The 16,140-nt window shown below is 34.2% G+C and overlaps 1 protein-coding gene and 1 non-coding gene across 2 annotated transcripts in view; both read left to right on the top strand.

The window, feature by feature from the left end:
* The window catches only part of RGS21 (regulator of G protein signaling 21), a 39,984-nt gene extending 28,851 nt beyond the window's left edge, over positions 1 to 11,133 (top strand). Inside the window, exon 5 of the mRNA XM_011360866.1 lies at positions 10,920 to 11,133. Coding sequence (XP_011359168.1) covers positions 10,920 to 11,123 — 204 coding nt within the window. The 3' untranslated portion in view covers positions 11,124 to 11,133. The remainder of the gene's footprint in view (positions 1 to 10,919) is intronic.
* Positions 3,906 to 4,024, top strand: LOC111740249. Its single transcript, XR_002780555.1, has one exon. It is a non-coding gene; the product is annotated as a 5S ribosomal RNA (ribosomal RNA).
* Positions 11,134 to 16,140: the final 5,007 nt, after the last annotated feature.

Below are 16,140 nucleotides of genomic sequence, written 5' to 3'. Positions count from 1 at the left end.
CTGCTCAGGAAAATAACCGAAGGCAGGAAAACACCATGCACAAGCTAAGCTAGAACAGGTACCACTGGGGAAAAGCATATTTATTTGCCTTATTGAATTAAAGTTGCCTATCAATACATAAAGGAGAGAAGCGTTCAGACCAAATATCTTGCCAGTTACTTTCTCAGTTTAGAGATTAGGGTTCACTGATATATTCACACAATACTGATAAATACCAGTCCTTCCTCCTTTCTTTTAATAAGCCCAAGCTAGCACAATCTAACCTATTTACATCAAATTGTGTTTTCTCAACAACTCATAGAAAAAAAAAAGATATTCTTATTCTAAATTAGTAACACCATTAACTTAGTGCATTGGGTCTAAAAAGCAAAGTCCATAGGGTTTTTTAGGAAGCAATGGCCATTAAGACTTTTCCCTAAATATAACTCATTTTTAGATCTAGAAAAAAAAGCACAGGTTTTCTTTGTTAATGGAGCTATTATAGAAATATAGATATAATATTTAACGTTTATGATCACTGATCTAAATAGGGTTTCTAAAGTTAAAAAAATAAAACATATAAATGTTATACTTAGAAGGATGATAAATATTCACCACTGAATACTCAGTAAATGTTCACACCATACAATGTACTTATTTGGTCATATTACTGAGCTATATGATGTACAAAATTTGTCTCATATATTTTATAGCTGGTCTGGATGCTTTTAGAACATTTCTAAAATCAGAGTTCAGTGAAGAAAATGTTGAGTTCTGGCTTGCCTGTGAAGACTTCAAGAAAACAGAAAATGCAGAAAAAATCGCTTCCAAAGCCAAGATGATTTATTCTGAATTCATTGAAGCTGATGCCCCTAAAGAGGTGAGTAAAATATTCCAGGATAATGAATATTCATCTCTCAGCAAATCTGCTTCCAATTAAAAGACACTAAATCCACCTAAAGAGAAATCAAATTGTTGCTATGTATTCAAATAGAAAATGTTCGTCAACTTCAGAAAAAGTCCCTGAAGACGATCTTCTGTCTTTCACTAATTCAGCAAATATATTTCAACACTATTTCTGTTTTCTTAGTACAACATGCAGGCTTTTGAGAAATCGTATCTCCTATCTTAAATTAAGTAGCTCTAAAGTTAACCCTACTTAAGATGTGTTCTTGGATTTCAAGCTCACTTTTGTTTCTCCTTTTCTAAGCCATGGAAGTCAATGTAGAATTCTTGAATGATTTTTTTTTAAATTTTTAAATAATGGATGGTGGGTAGGACTTACAACCAACAGTATAAATTCTCCATTTTTAATATTTTGGAGATTCACGCTATGGCATGCAATGTCTTCCTTTCCAAAATAAGAGTTTGCTCACTTTTTTTTTTTTTTTAATTGTTAAAAATGACCCAGAGATGTGAGGCATTGTCTCAAGGAATCAGGAACCATCTGTGCTGTTTCTAAGATCAGAAAAATAGAAAAAAAGACCTAGCGAGAAACCTGGAATAATTGCCTTAAAAAAGTATTGTATGTGTGTAACATTTCATTTATATTAGATTTGATTTCCAGAACTAAAACCATGATCATCTCCACATACCTCTTTAATGTTTAACTGTAAAAGTTTAAGCAATTTCTGTTTTAAAACTGCTTTGACTGATGACTTATCATATAAGCAAAGAATTTTAATGCATAAGTAGCAAAGAGGAAGTTACATTAAACTACTAATACCAAACGTAAACTACTAGTACAAGTCATCTTTCTTACAGTGGCACAAAACTGATACCCTCAGAAGTGACAGACAGCTACTGTATTTTCTGATCTAAAATTAGGATTCATGATATGAGAAGGGTTGTTATACTTATGGGGCAAAGGGCCCATAAGAATAGATGAAGTACAAACACTTTCAGAAAACCTAGGGCATAAAATCTGCTTTATCAATAGTTCAAGTTTTTGATGGACATTAATTACTGTAGCATTTTTGGCCTAGCATGACATTCCAGAAATACAAACCACTGAACCATTGCCAGGAATTTGTAGGGGAAAAAAAAGAAAAAGGGAAACTTTAACTCCCATGGATCTATTTCAATATTCACTTCCCTGTTACCCTCTGAAAATAAATTAAAAAATTCTAAAAATTTTAAATATAGTATTTAATATTCATCAAGTTGATTAATGTGTCATTTCCTAAAAAGACTTTGAAATCAACTATAAAGATATTCTATTTATTGTGATATTGGTTTGAAAGCCAGATTTTCTCCCTTCTTTATGAATCCATCTAATTGTGATTGTTCTAAGGTAACATTTTCAAACATTATATATGAAAAACCTTCTGAAGAGAAATGTAATCTTTTAATTATAGTTGAATCTAACTTTATAATATATAGGTTATCAATTTTGACAATAGTTTTGTTTTCTCAATTTTCCAAAATAAATTTATATAGTAATAATTTAAATAGTTTAGTTATTATTTTAGGATATAAACTTTTACAGTTTTTTATAATTTATGCATCTAATAATTTTGACAAGATAAAATATAATTAAAATTATGGCTATGAAGAAATTCATTGAAAATAAAGAAATATGTATTAAAAATAGTCATTGTCTTCCTTATTATTTGCTATTAGTTATTTCCAATTCAAATTACTAACGGGCATTTGCCTTTAATACACCAATTGCAGTCTTCAAGGTAGTTCTCTACAAACTGTAAATATAATACAACTGTTAGCGTTGAGTCATTAAACAGATTCTTAGAGCGGCTGTCTGCACAGTGAAGTTATAGAGGAAGGAGAGATTGAAGAGAGAGATAGTAAGAGGAAGGAGAGATGGTAAAACCAGTCAAATACGCACAAGGCAATATAATTTTTTAAAAAATTAAAGTTTGTTACTAGCACAGAAGGAAAGAATGATTAACCTATCTGGAGAGTAAGGGATGAATTTGCGGAGAGGCTCATACTTGAAGAGGTATTTCATGAAAAATAAGTAATATTTTTTAAAAGAGCAAATGAAAAAGAATATTTCGGACTGAGAGCACACTGGTATAGCATGGAGGTACAAAGCTTCCTGTTGTTGTCCAGAAATTGTAAATGTTTTGATACGGCATGAGGGTGAGGTCGAACAGGCAGCAGTAGACACAAGAAAGGGTGGGAATATTTTAGATTTATCTAGTAAGTAGATTTAATGAGACAAGGTGATGCATTGAGAGGGAGGTTGGAAAAATAAAAAATTATTATTTTTTTAATTACTTAAGTAGAAAATTAATTGGAGATTGAGATTCACATATATATAGTCTCCATTTCTATATTTATTAATAGTTGTATAATCTACTCTTATATAGAATTAAAATTATAATCAGTTTTCTTGGTAGAAAATCCTAAAGAACAATGACAAAGTTATGTAATTCAGATGTCTATTAAACCCCTTTTACTTTCTTTTCAACTTTTTGTGTCTTTATTTCCTCATCTATAAAATTGCTAGCATGACTTAATTTTAATTGATGCAATTAGACAGTTTATAATTTGTACTAAACTTACTAAATGATCCTTGTCTATAAATTGACATTACTTAATGGTTCTCAGTTTTATGTTCTCAGTTTTATGCACATAAAAATTGAACTTTCAGGTTTCCATAAGATGATAATAATTGCAACTAGACTTATGCCCCTTTCTCTTACAGTGTTATCTTCACTCTGGTTTCTCCACCAATATAGAGAATTCGTGTGATTTAAAGTAGGGAGCTACTGAGACCTCAGTTCAAATCTTGTAATCTTGTGTAAGCTATTTATTCTCTCTGAGGCTCAGTTTCCTCATCTAAAATTTCATCTATAAAAAAAGCATTTAACAACCACACATGACAGATGAGAATGATGAATGAGACCATGTGTCTAGAGAAGTTTTTAAGTGCAGAACAGTTTTTAAGAAATTTTAATCTCATCTACGGCCATGCCACCCTGAATAAGCCCGATCCCATCTGATCTCGAAAGCTAAGCAGGGTTGGGCCTGGTTAGTACTTGGATGGGAGACCACCTAGGAAGACCAGGTGCTGTAGACGTAAAAAATAAAAAAAAAAATAAGGGATTGTAAGTTGATAAGGTCCTTGCAATTTGTGAGGTCGACCAAGTGTTGGTCGACCAAAAACACCTAAAAAAAAAAGAAAAAAATTTTAATCCCTTTCTTTCTTCAAAGGAGTCACTCTAAGTACTACTGAACCAACCTGAAAACAACCATTAACTAACTTCTAGGAACATTTGAAGATAAGGAACCTTAAAAGACTTGATAAGCACATCATGCTAGAGCAGCTAAGAAAAAAAGACAGAGTCTTTGAAAGTGAACCATCTGAGTGGGAAGATGCCAGTGAAAAAAAATCACTGTGGTAAGATTTCCTGAGTGCCGTGACTGGGAAAGACAGGCGATGTGATAGCGTGTAACAGAAAAATCCAAGTCTAGGGAATCAGGAAATGCAGCTCAAATGAATGACTAAATTTTGACTAGAAATTTGAATATAGATCGGGGAGGGAAGGAGCGGAAAGGAAGAGGAAGGAGAATGAAGCAAAGGGACCAGCCGGGGCCTGAAAAGCTAGTCCAGCGATGAAGCAACCTAGTGCTGTGTGTCTCAAAGTACACGCAGAAGTAACCGTACTTCCACGATCCCAACAACTCCTGCATCGTATTTATTTCATCATAAAATAAATGTATCTCTTAAAGGGGTGGGGGGATGGGGAGAAGGAGAGAGAGGAAAGAAAAAAAAAAGAAAGGGGAAGGAGGGGAGAAAAAGGAAGCAGAGCTAAAGAAACTATAAGCGACATCTGTCTCATTGGCTCGCCATGCTCACTATCTCAGGAAGGCATCTCAGCCACCCACTTGGCACAGATGAAAAGCAAACTGAGCCTTAGAGATAAAATGACGAGCTTTGCAGTCACTAAGATACACAGATCATGAGGAGGGGTCTAGAGCCATGTCGTTAGCCTTCACATTCCTTTCTCTGGATCTTCTATGTATTTTAAATGTTCCTGACGCAACCTGGGAACCTTGATATTCATGCTAAAGGCAAAAGCATAAAGTTATCTCATCACTTGGAGTCTATCTATCAAAAGCTTTATTTCTCATAGTCTCTCTATTTTGTATAACTTCTTAAACTATGAAGTCCAGATTTAAATATGGCATTCAGAAAGGGTAAAAAAAGTGGTAGAAGTATTTCTTCTAATAATTTGCAGTATCATTTTGGCCCTCTGAAAAAAATCAAATGCTACATTTCAACTCAAAAACAAAATACTTGGGTGTTTTTCAAATGTCCACATGTCCCTATGCCACTTAAATGAATCTTGGAGTAGCACATTGGGTTGGTGAAGGAACCCAGTCCATCCACTTCTTTTCAGAGACTCCAGATAGCTTTTGCTTATGCACGTGTTTTTTTAGCAGTCCTTATACATTACTGTTTTACATGTTACTACCGCATACATTATAATTTATTTTATTTCTCTTGCCCAATTTAATGTTAGTACTGCCTCCCAACTTGTGTCATTTATTTCCATCTCTAAAACGAATAACAGCAAATGGTTATAGTCCTGTGCATGGATGGGTTCCTTCTAGTTGCCAATTCTCAATTTTAATAGTCACCCTTGAGAATATTTTTCAGGATCTCCTTTTGCCTTGAATGATGCCAAAAAATGAAGTTAAGACTAGAGGTGCTGGTGGTGATTAAATAGAATTATGTCATCGAAAACGTGATTACAGGTGGCTTTAATTCCAATAGTCATTTTTAAGCTCTGCTGTGATTGAGGGTTGAGATGCTGCCTGCTCCATTTTAGTGGGGTGTTTTACATATGCATGCACATGCCCTTTGCATAATGACAGTCTCCTGCTACACTATCGATTCTAAATGAGGAAAGGCTATCTAATTTGAATATGAGAACACAATTGAAAAGTTTTCATTCAAATTATGTAAAAATACATAAAGCACAGTTTAGGGTCACAGGAAAGCCACAGGGGACACTTTAAAACGTATTCTTCCTGCAAAAATAACATGTTAAAAGCCAAAAGAATTAAAAATGGCTGCCATAGAAAAGTGGAATTTGGCATGCATAATTTGCATTTAATAAAATCATGTGAGTATTAAAATATCTTGGATCTTTAGAATAAAATTGTTTTGAAACAACTACCACAACCATCATTCAGAAGGCAGTCATTTTAATGCAATGGATTGTTGTCAATGTCAGCTGTGTCAAGGCCTTTTCAAAATTGAGAGGATGTAAGAGCCCCTAAATAGTTGCGATGACATCTCAGCTGCCATTTCATAAGACTCGCAATCTCACGTTTTGTTTTCTGAGACTGGCAGTACAGTCATTTCAGATATCTAAGGTAACTCGTGAAATTTTGAAAAATAAGCAAGTAAAATATGGTATTTCTGAGAGTCCTTGAAACTAAAGAGCAACCATGCAAACAAAATACAAGTGACTATATCAGTAAATAATATTAATATAACTCTGTCTGTTTCATCAACTGATAAAGTGTTCAGTTAGTCCATGCTCTGGACTAACCAGTTTGAGGCGGTCAGCAAAGTCTAAGCTTCTGTATAACTCTCGCAGCTCAGGAGTTTCTCACGATGATGCTGGTGGAGAGTCTGTCTCCCCAGAAGGTCAGCTCTTAATAGGACTCTGCCTTCAGTGTACCCCAAGCTCAACATCTCCTCTGTCTTACTTTTTGGGATAGAAATGTATTTATGTATCTTCTGCATAAATCAAATTTGAGATGAGTGCAAAGTTAGGGATGTAGTTTGCAGACATGCTCCTAGCAGTGATCCTATTAAAGGAATTTATATGGCAAAATATGTATCAGGCTTAATGTTTTCACTTTTTTTCATGATACAGAAATTTCAAAGGCGTCAAGAAGAAAAAGCAGACACTTTGGGTAGCCTATTCTCAGAGCTCACTCAGATTGACTTCTCAGGAGCATTTAACAAAATCAACCACTCTCTCGTAGGTGAAATACTGTCTTCAGGTGGCTTCCAGTGCCTGATGTCCTCTTCTCCTAATGACAGCTCTTCAACAATGTCTTTTGCTGTTCTGACTCATAATGCAACATACTCTAAAATGACAGAGGCGGCCCTCATTTGTTTCCTGCTTCCCTTTCTCTCCTGTGATCTCTTCCAGCCCCATGGCTTTAAAAGCTCTTTCAGAGTTAACAGACTCAAATCTGAGTCCTAATTTCCTACTCAAAACTTTCTTCTACCTGAGTCTCTCCATCTCAATTAAAGGCAATGCCATTCTTTTATTTATTCTGGATAGATCATTAGTAGTCATCCTTAATTCTTCTGGGAGGATATCTGACTTAAGCTAAATCATAAGACATGAGGGTAAGTCATCTTTAGAGAATAAAATTGTGGAAGAAAGGATTTTCGATTAAACAATACAAACGAAAGCTTTAGGTGCAAGATTTGTCCTGGGAAATAAATGACAGTAGCCCAGTTTCATGACTGCCACTAAGGATAAGTAGGAGATGGTTTTGTGACAAAACATTGAAGTTCAGATGTGAGGAAGCTCAAATGCCAGGCTAAAAAGTTTAAATTTTATGTCGTAGAAAAAATAGGTTTTCAGCTGAACACTTACTTATATGATGAAAGTGATGTTTTGGTCAAATTGATATAATAATGCTATCTCTGGTGTCAGAAGGGAAAGACATTGTAAGAAGAAATATTGGGTAAGAGGTAAATTCCATGGTTTAAGAATGACATTAGGTTACAAAAGACTAAACTAGATTGATAAAAGTAAGAATGAAAAAGGCCTTTGAGAAATTACAAAATAAAAAACAAATGAGGAAAAAACATATGTATAATATATTATATATATTTATATGATAAGAGATCAGAGAAAGAAGAGGTGTCAGAGATAATCCCTACATTTCAAGTTTGAACAACTTGGAGAAAAATAATGGCATTTACAAAAATATGTAGGTATGATGTTTTCTCACTGACATTAAGCTGACTTGCCAAATCACATCTTCATAAGGCCACTAATTATCTCCTAGGAACAGTGTATTCACTTGTCACTTGGCTGTCAATAGCTAATGTTGGCAGTTCCTTGGTAGGAAAACAGGCAAATCAGAAAAATGAGAGGAATAAGTCAGAAATGCAAGCTTAATATATTTCAGTAAGTAATATTAATCATCAGAGTCAGGTTGAAATGGAATAGTTCTCTTCAAAATTTAAACATGATTTTTAACAAATATAGAAACATTTTTTTCACTTTCTTTATATGACATATATTTATTGAGTCTTTACACTGTGCAAGGTATGGTGAGAGATGACCAAAATGCAAATGTTGTCTATGTAACACAAAGTCCTTTGAGAGGTCAGAAAAGAAAAAATAATCCACAGGTAAACTCTACAAGGTAGATGTTATCTGAATGTGCCCTTAAAGACATAAAAGATTGTGAATGACTTAGGTAAAAAGGAGTGACTTTCACTAGACTGGGGTGGTACGGAAAAATGGTCATAGCTGGGGAAAAATAAGGAATTTGAGAGGAATCACCTAGCCTGGTAGAAATAGAGGGCAGGCACAGAAGACAAAAATGTGTAAGTTGAGACCACATTGTCAAGACCATGAATGCCGAGACAAGGGCTTTGGGCTTTTTAAACAGGGAATGTAGAGTTATTGCGGGTGTTCAGTTCTGATTAAAATAATAACCAGGCAACAGTGTGCCCCGGGAAAGCTCACCCGAGGAGAGAATGCCTCAATGAGCTAAGTTGCTATAGTTACCATTACAGGGACTATAAAGTTAAACAAATTGCAGATGATGCCGTTAAAGAATGAACGGCATTGGTAAAGGAGGAAAACAGGCGATGTCTACTCTCATATCCCCACGATACAGAGAGGATTTACAAAACAGATGACTCCAGAGTTTTAAAAACCACTGTAAGATCTCGATAACGGCCCCTGTGCACTGACTCCTGTGTGAGGCGGGCACCATACCAGGGTCCTAACTGTGATCACGGCCCCTCCCTGCTCAAAGCCAGCGGTGTCTTCCTATTGCTTCTGGCAGAGAACAGGAACTCCTCGCATGGCACGGAAGTCCCACAAGACCTGGCCTGCATCTCCTGCCTCGACCTCACCCAGGGACTTTAACACATTCTTTCTGGAATCAGGAACTCTACATTTATGTTTGTTTGTTTGTCTGTTTGTTTTGTTTTGTTTTGTTTTGTTTTCTGCCAGAAATGTTTTCCTCCAGATTCTTAGAGGACAGGCTTTTTCTCGTCCTTCAAGTTCAAATCTAAAATAATTCTGTTTATTTAGTTGTTGGTTGTCTTTCCCCAAATACGGAAAGCATTTGGCACATAACAAGCACTCACAAATATTTGTAGAATCAATGAGTGTGCGATCATCTCACTTTAATTCTTACAACAACTCAGTCGAGAACTACCCGCCTTAAAGATGAGGAAGCAGACCTCGGAAATATTAGTCACTCACCGCAGGTCACCCGGGTACTCTGTGGCAGATCGCAGGTTTGAAAATCATCCCAAAGTCTTTTCACAACCGCACACCATCTTCCTGTACAAAGAAGTAGAAATTAATTCCAGATGTTGAGGGTTTCGTGAGAGCTGGGGCATTTGATCTGGAACGTAGATGCAGGACCTAAGAAAGAAAATATCCATAAGCAAATAGTGGCCTTTCAATGATTCTTTTTAATTATTTTTCTTCTCCCTAAACTAATGGTCTTAAAATAGTTTGATATTACTTATCTCATTTAGTCCTTAAAACTCTTTAAGATAGATGCTATTTCTCTTCTCTTTTATACCATGGAAACAAAGATTAAAGGAAATCACAGAATCCGCTTCACTCATACAAATAGCAAGTAGGCACTTGAGGGGAGATTTGATTGCAGGTCTGTCTGCCTATCTTTTAACTTTGATTCAATAAACATAAATTGTCATTTATAGTCTTTTTTTTTTTTTACCAGACCCCAAACTTCTGGCATTTTTACAATCTCCCCCATTTTGCCAAGAGACATTTTAATTTGAGTCACTAAATATTCATTGATTGCTGATCACATGTTAGATAGTCTGCTAAATGCTGAAAAACAGAATGATGAATAAGACAGATACAGCACCTGCCTTGGTAAGCTTTAAAGATTCCAGTCTCTTTTGCACTTCATGAATATTTTCAGTTTAAGTTAAACAACTTGGATTTGAAATTTTCTGCTTCTCTGAATTTATCCTGAGATGTGCGTAGAGGTGGACAAGTCTCTCCACAAGAATGTTTGGGGATTTTTATATACTGGCGGGTGGATGGTGTGTTTCAGCAGGATAGATCCCTATTAGACCTTGCCGGGGAGCCTTATGTGTGGTGGTGGCAGGAGGCAGGGTATACACATACATAAACATGCATACATACGTATGTACCATCCGTGGGAGGCATGGGGTCTATGTAGAGGGGTGCTATTTGGTCCATTTTGGCAAATATATATATATATACAAATTAGAATGAAAAGCAACATTGTGGGAAACAGCACAGGGAGGTATGGAGAATGGGAATGGGTTGGTGGAAGCTGTCCTAGTAAATTCTAGTTATTGTTCTGCCCCTGGAAGATACATTTTAGGTATTAAGGCCAAAGTACTAGGGGGAAAAAAAGAAAGAACGAAAGAAAGAAAGGATAGGTGGGAAAAGAAATTTAAAATCAAAATATTATGTTTGCTTTTTCGCTCAGCTATTTTTTACAATCTCAAAGTAAGGCTCTACCTGTGTTCTTTGCCCATGCCAATCCTATCATATTAGGAAAAACATACCAAGCCTGTGTCATGCATTGGAAAATGATGCATAACCTTTCTGCTGTTTTGCATCAGATTATCTTTGTTTTTAGAAAAAAAATTCAAATAATATGTGAATCTATCATCTGTATAAACCGTGTACTCTTTGGTTAAACTAGTCTAATGATATGCAAACTTATTTCCACAGATTAACATTGACTTCAGCACCAGAGACCTCATCTCAAAGAATATCGCAGAACCAACTCTCAAATGTTTTGATGAGGCTCAGAAGTTAATCTACGGTCTCATGGCCAAAGATTCTTTTCCTCGATTTCTAAAATCAGAGATTTACAAGAAACTGGTAAACAGCAAACAGGTTGGAAATCAAAAAAAATGGTTCCCTTTCTTGTAAAGAAGATAAATGACCAACTAAGAATAACATAATTTGAAGAAAAACAAGTGATAGGACTAATCAACTCTCAATCATTATACGTTGAAGCAAAAATATTTGACACAAACACAATATAAGATTTTTAGGGTTTAGAAAACATTTTTTACTCTAACAGAAAAATAATATTTTATATATGAAGCCTGAATCTCTAAGCCATTTGTTTAGAATTTATTCATTTCATCAGGTACTTAAAAATCTACTGGGGGAGCACAAAAGGAGTTTCTAGATATATAATACACTCTTAAACCATAAGTGGACATTCTTATAACATTATAAACTCAGGAAACTATATGTCTTCATGTTGCTGAGTGGGAAACTGTTTAGCATCATAGACATTGTCCAAAACCTCACTTCTGTAAAAAGAGAAATTGTGAACCAAACACAACCCTTCATTTAGTGCATTCAACCATCTCTTTTCAATTAGGAACTACTACATAATAAAGTAGCAGTTGTGTAAACGGCTATGGTTCTCAGATTAATTACAAAGAAAAACTGAAAGAATGTATGCACATCATATATATATATGATGTGCATACACGCATGCGTGCACACACACACACACACACACACACACACACACACACACGCATAAAATCTGCCTAATAAAACTGTTCGTTGAACTTGGTAAAAATATATCACTTGGTTTAATTCAACGGCATCACATAGCCATGTATGGAAAGGACCTTGAGGGTGGAGAAGATTGATTTTCTTAGATTAATAAGAACACAAAAGAAAAAGAATAAACTAAGAGCATGGATAAGTCCTTATATTATGACCTGCATACTAGTGATTTTCCCATAAACTAAAAATTATTTCAACATTATCTACTCAAATAAATATGGAGTTAAGTCTCTATTCACTCATTCACCACTGAAACTTGTTTATAAAACTCAAATTTGATGTGTATTTATTTTGAGATGTTCCCCAAACTGTTTCTTTCTGTATATAAATGTCCTGTGATAAATATGAATAATTTCATGCCAATATGAGAAGCTATAAAGATTCAACAGATCTTTCTTCCATCTTTTCATTTATTTGCACAGATTTATTTATCTTTGTTGATATTTCATATCTTGTTGATATCTCATGAAAAAATAACATGACTTATTTCATATTTCCACAAATTATTCATTTGATAGACAAAATTTGTCTCTTCTTTGTCATCAGAAATAAACACTTAAACACATGCAAATGGAATATTCCCTGTACGCTTGAATTTTTTAAAAAGAAGGCATAATACAAACTGATTGTGAAGTATTCATTGTACCTTAGGTTCACTTAGTGGATAATAGATAAATATTTTTCAACATTTATTCTGAGGGTTCTAACCTTAATTTAGTCTGTATTTAAGTAGAAATTTTAAAAGTTATTCCCAGAGATGAAGAAGACTTTGGAAAATAGAAGGGTGCTTAGTAATTAAAATCACATCCTTCGTTTTAGAATTAAAAAAAAGAAAAAAAGAAAAATGAGAACTCAGTTATTCCCTTAGGTCACACAGCTGGTCAGTGGCAGAGCTGGTGAGAAAGAACAGTGCTTTTCCCAAGGCTCCAGGCCAGCAATGATGGGTTCTCCTCCCCAGGTAAGACATTGCTGAGGCTTGGAATCTAAATCCTACCACTGTCAAACACGCAGGTACTATGCCTTTCGCAGAATATGCCCGTTGTCCTTTTACGGCCAGTTTGCAACTTTTTTCTTGTTATCATAGAGTAACACTTCCTATTTAATGGCAGCCTCTCAGGTTTTCCCTAATGGTGCTCAGGAAGCCACAAGTCAAACAGTCATCACCTCAAAGCAGGAGATGAGTGGTAGTGGGCAAAAATACAGTAGGTGTCCAAACGACTTGTTGAAAAAGTGAATGCTGAATAAGCTCTAATAAACACCAACCAATCCCTCTCCATAGCAATACTCTCCTCTCACCTTCTTAACTCATTCCTAACCCCAGTTATAATTACAGGTTTTCTGACTTAAAAGGGGGGAGTGGGGGGGGGGAAACTGAAGGTTTTTGAAATTAAAAAATATATATATTTCAGGTTTTTGGAATACTTGGTACTGAGAATTTTTAGTAAAATCAAATGTATATCTTTCAGATATGGTTGTATCTATGTCTCTTTCACCCTGTATGTTACTTTATTTGATCACTTATCATTGAAAACTGCTTTCATGGATGGGATTTTAAATAAAAAGGATTAATTTGCAGAAAATAAATAACAATATTAACATTCCTGGTAAAATATTTAATGATTGCGTGATGTCATTTTCTAAAAACATTTGCATCAGCTTTAAGAAATGAAGTGCTTACATTAGAAACCAAGCTATGCAGGAATTACAAGATAATGACATATATGTGACTTTCAGATTATAAGAGTGTTTGCAAGTACAGTGTTTTTCATTTTCTGACAGTTCCTACAGAATATATTTTAAAGAAATTTATGTTTGTCCTCCATTAGATCAGACCTAACAAAATTAAATGATACATTCCTAAAAGAATCTTAACTTCTTAACTTTAACAATCTAATATGGAGCTATGACATGAATTCATCTAAAATTCTTTTGAATTTATTTGAATATCAAATATCAGTAATTCATTAATAATGAATATTGATTCTTATGAGTTTATACAAATACAGTTTTCTTATACTTGTTTAAAAAGGATCTAGTTCGGGCTCAAAATATAATCAGATTTTTTTTATTTTTTATTTTTTTACTAAGACCGTATTGTAAAACTCTAAAACATTTAGGCCACTACAAACATGAGCTAAAATCAGACTTTATTTTCTCAATCTTCTCTTTTTTTAGCCTATCATATATAGAATTTAGTCTACTCATCTTCATTGTTTTACTTTTCTCTAGAGTTTTCTAATTTTGTGTGGTGTAGCAACTATATGTATTCATAGTACTTGTGATGAGAATACATGTTGATATGAAAAAGCAGGGGAAATGTTTTCTGTTTCCTTTCCAGCATCCTTTCTAATAACTTGGATTATTATCAGATCATTAGTATCATCGTGGATTTTAAATAACAGTAGAATTCTGGCCCATAACTTTGGAGAATAGTCTAGATTTCTTTCCTGGAATTTCAAGAAAAGTTCAATTTCATTAGCCTGAACTGGAAATTTATATTAAATTGATTTTTCTTTTGTTTAAATGGAAGCTAATAAGCTACTCTTTCCAATCAAATGGGTTATGTTCTAACATAAGCAATTGATATCAATCATTGTTGGAAAACTAAAAAGATCCATTCTAAACAAAAAAAAAAGTGTGTGGGGGGGTGGAAATTCTCTTTAAAACAAAAGCAGACAATTTGGTCTCAATGTCACTAGCCTTCACGCGTTTATGTCCTGTGCAAAAGTTCTGTCTCTAGGCTTCACCCACAAAAACCCCATCAGTTTCACCCCAATTCTATTTAAGGTGGACCTGATTTGCTTCCCAATCACACAGTCCTGTAATTTATTTCATGGCGATGCCAATCAATTTCAAGGGAACTTTTTTTTCACAACTGTGTGAAAAAGGTGGGATGTGTGAAAGCAGTAGATGAACAGAGAGTGGCTTGTTCTACGTTCCTCTTGTTGTTTTGTCAGATTTGCCACTGCATTTTAATGGTTGAAGCATCAGGAATGAATATTAAGTGATAACAATTGACGTTAGCTGTGCCATTCAAGAGGAATTTAATGTTTTATACAATTACTATTTATAGTGCGTATTTGAATATAAAATACACATGCATGATTAATTCTAATAATAAATGAACAGATATTGATGTGTTTCCAAGTATAACAGAAGGTAGAAAAATAACATTCTAAAATGAACTCATTTCCTTAAGAAACCAAATCATTTTTTCTCCTTATTTTGTTTAAAATACAAAAATAGGATTGGATGTCTAGCAGAGAAAGAAAGTTTAATCAGGTTATTGTTTAACTGCTGAATATTTATGCCTTACATTATATCTAAATTAAAGTCGGCTATACATATGTCTGAGAAAACTATCTTGTTCAATTCACATTTTTTTCTTGGGCAACGATTGTTTAATTATTCTTGAATATCTCACATAAAACATCATTTCATTGACATATTTTTATAAATAAGAATTTTGAAGCAGTTAATTCCTTACAAATAAAATCTGGTTTTCTTATTCTGATATTTTATTTTGTGCTTTTAGGAAAATAAGTTGTAATATTTGAACTGTTAATTTTGTAAATAATGATGGCTTAGACATAAAATTTAATAAGTATCTGGCTCTTTTTAAAAATTGATGAGAAAAATTAAAGGTTTTATAATGTAGGTGCATTAAATAGTCTTACATTTATCTTATGTAGATTTGTATTAAAATGTCTTATTTTTAAAGTATCATTTCATGCCCTTAAAAAGTAAATATTTTTCTGGATGGTGTTGTTGAGTCATTGTTTTTTTCTACTTCCCAAATATGTTATGCTTACCACAAAGACATATAATCATGAATTCTAAATTATGACTCGTTTTCCTTACTTCTTTTGAATGAAAAAGACAGGGGAAATTCCTATTATTTAGTAGGGAATAAAAGATTTTAAAATCAATCATTCAAAGTTGCATTTGTTTAAATATATGAGCATGAATCTTTTATGGGATCGTCCCAAAATCTATTAATAAAAACCAAGAGCATTTCAAGGAAGATGTAAATGTTCGATTGCTAATTGATCTACTAAAAATTTGCTTTGATCATGTTGTTTATTGTTCAATAATTCAAACGATTCATAACATTCTCTTTTTGCTAGAAGCAGTCTGGTCGTCCCCATGTCACACAGGGGCTTTCCATGCAGTATAGGTGTCATTGGTAGCAGGTGCTTTCAAGCAGAGGCTGGGTCCTAGCAGTTACTACGCTTCACCCATTCTGCATCGCATGGCAATCATTTAGCAATTCACCTTTGCGTATTCTTTGCAAAGCATTCAATGTGGCCGTCATGGAACCAACTCTCTCTTCCTGCACTAATTTCATTTGTGTACT

Source organism: Pteropus vampyrus, unplaced genomic scaffold (assembly GCF_000151845.1).
Source record: "Pteropus vampyrus isolate Shadow unplaced genomic scaffold, Pvam_2.0 Scaffold60, whole genome shotgun sequence".
Classification (NCBI taxonomy): Eukaryota; Metazoa; Chordata; class Mammalia; order Chiroptera; family Pteropodidae; genus Pteropus; species Pteropus vampyrus.
The sequence above is the reverse complement of the archived record's forward strand: the minus strand, read 5'-3'. Positions and strand labels throughout refer to the sequence as shown.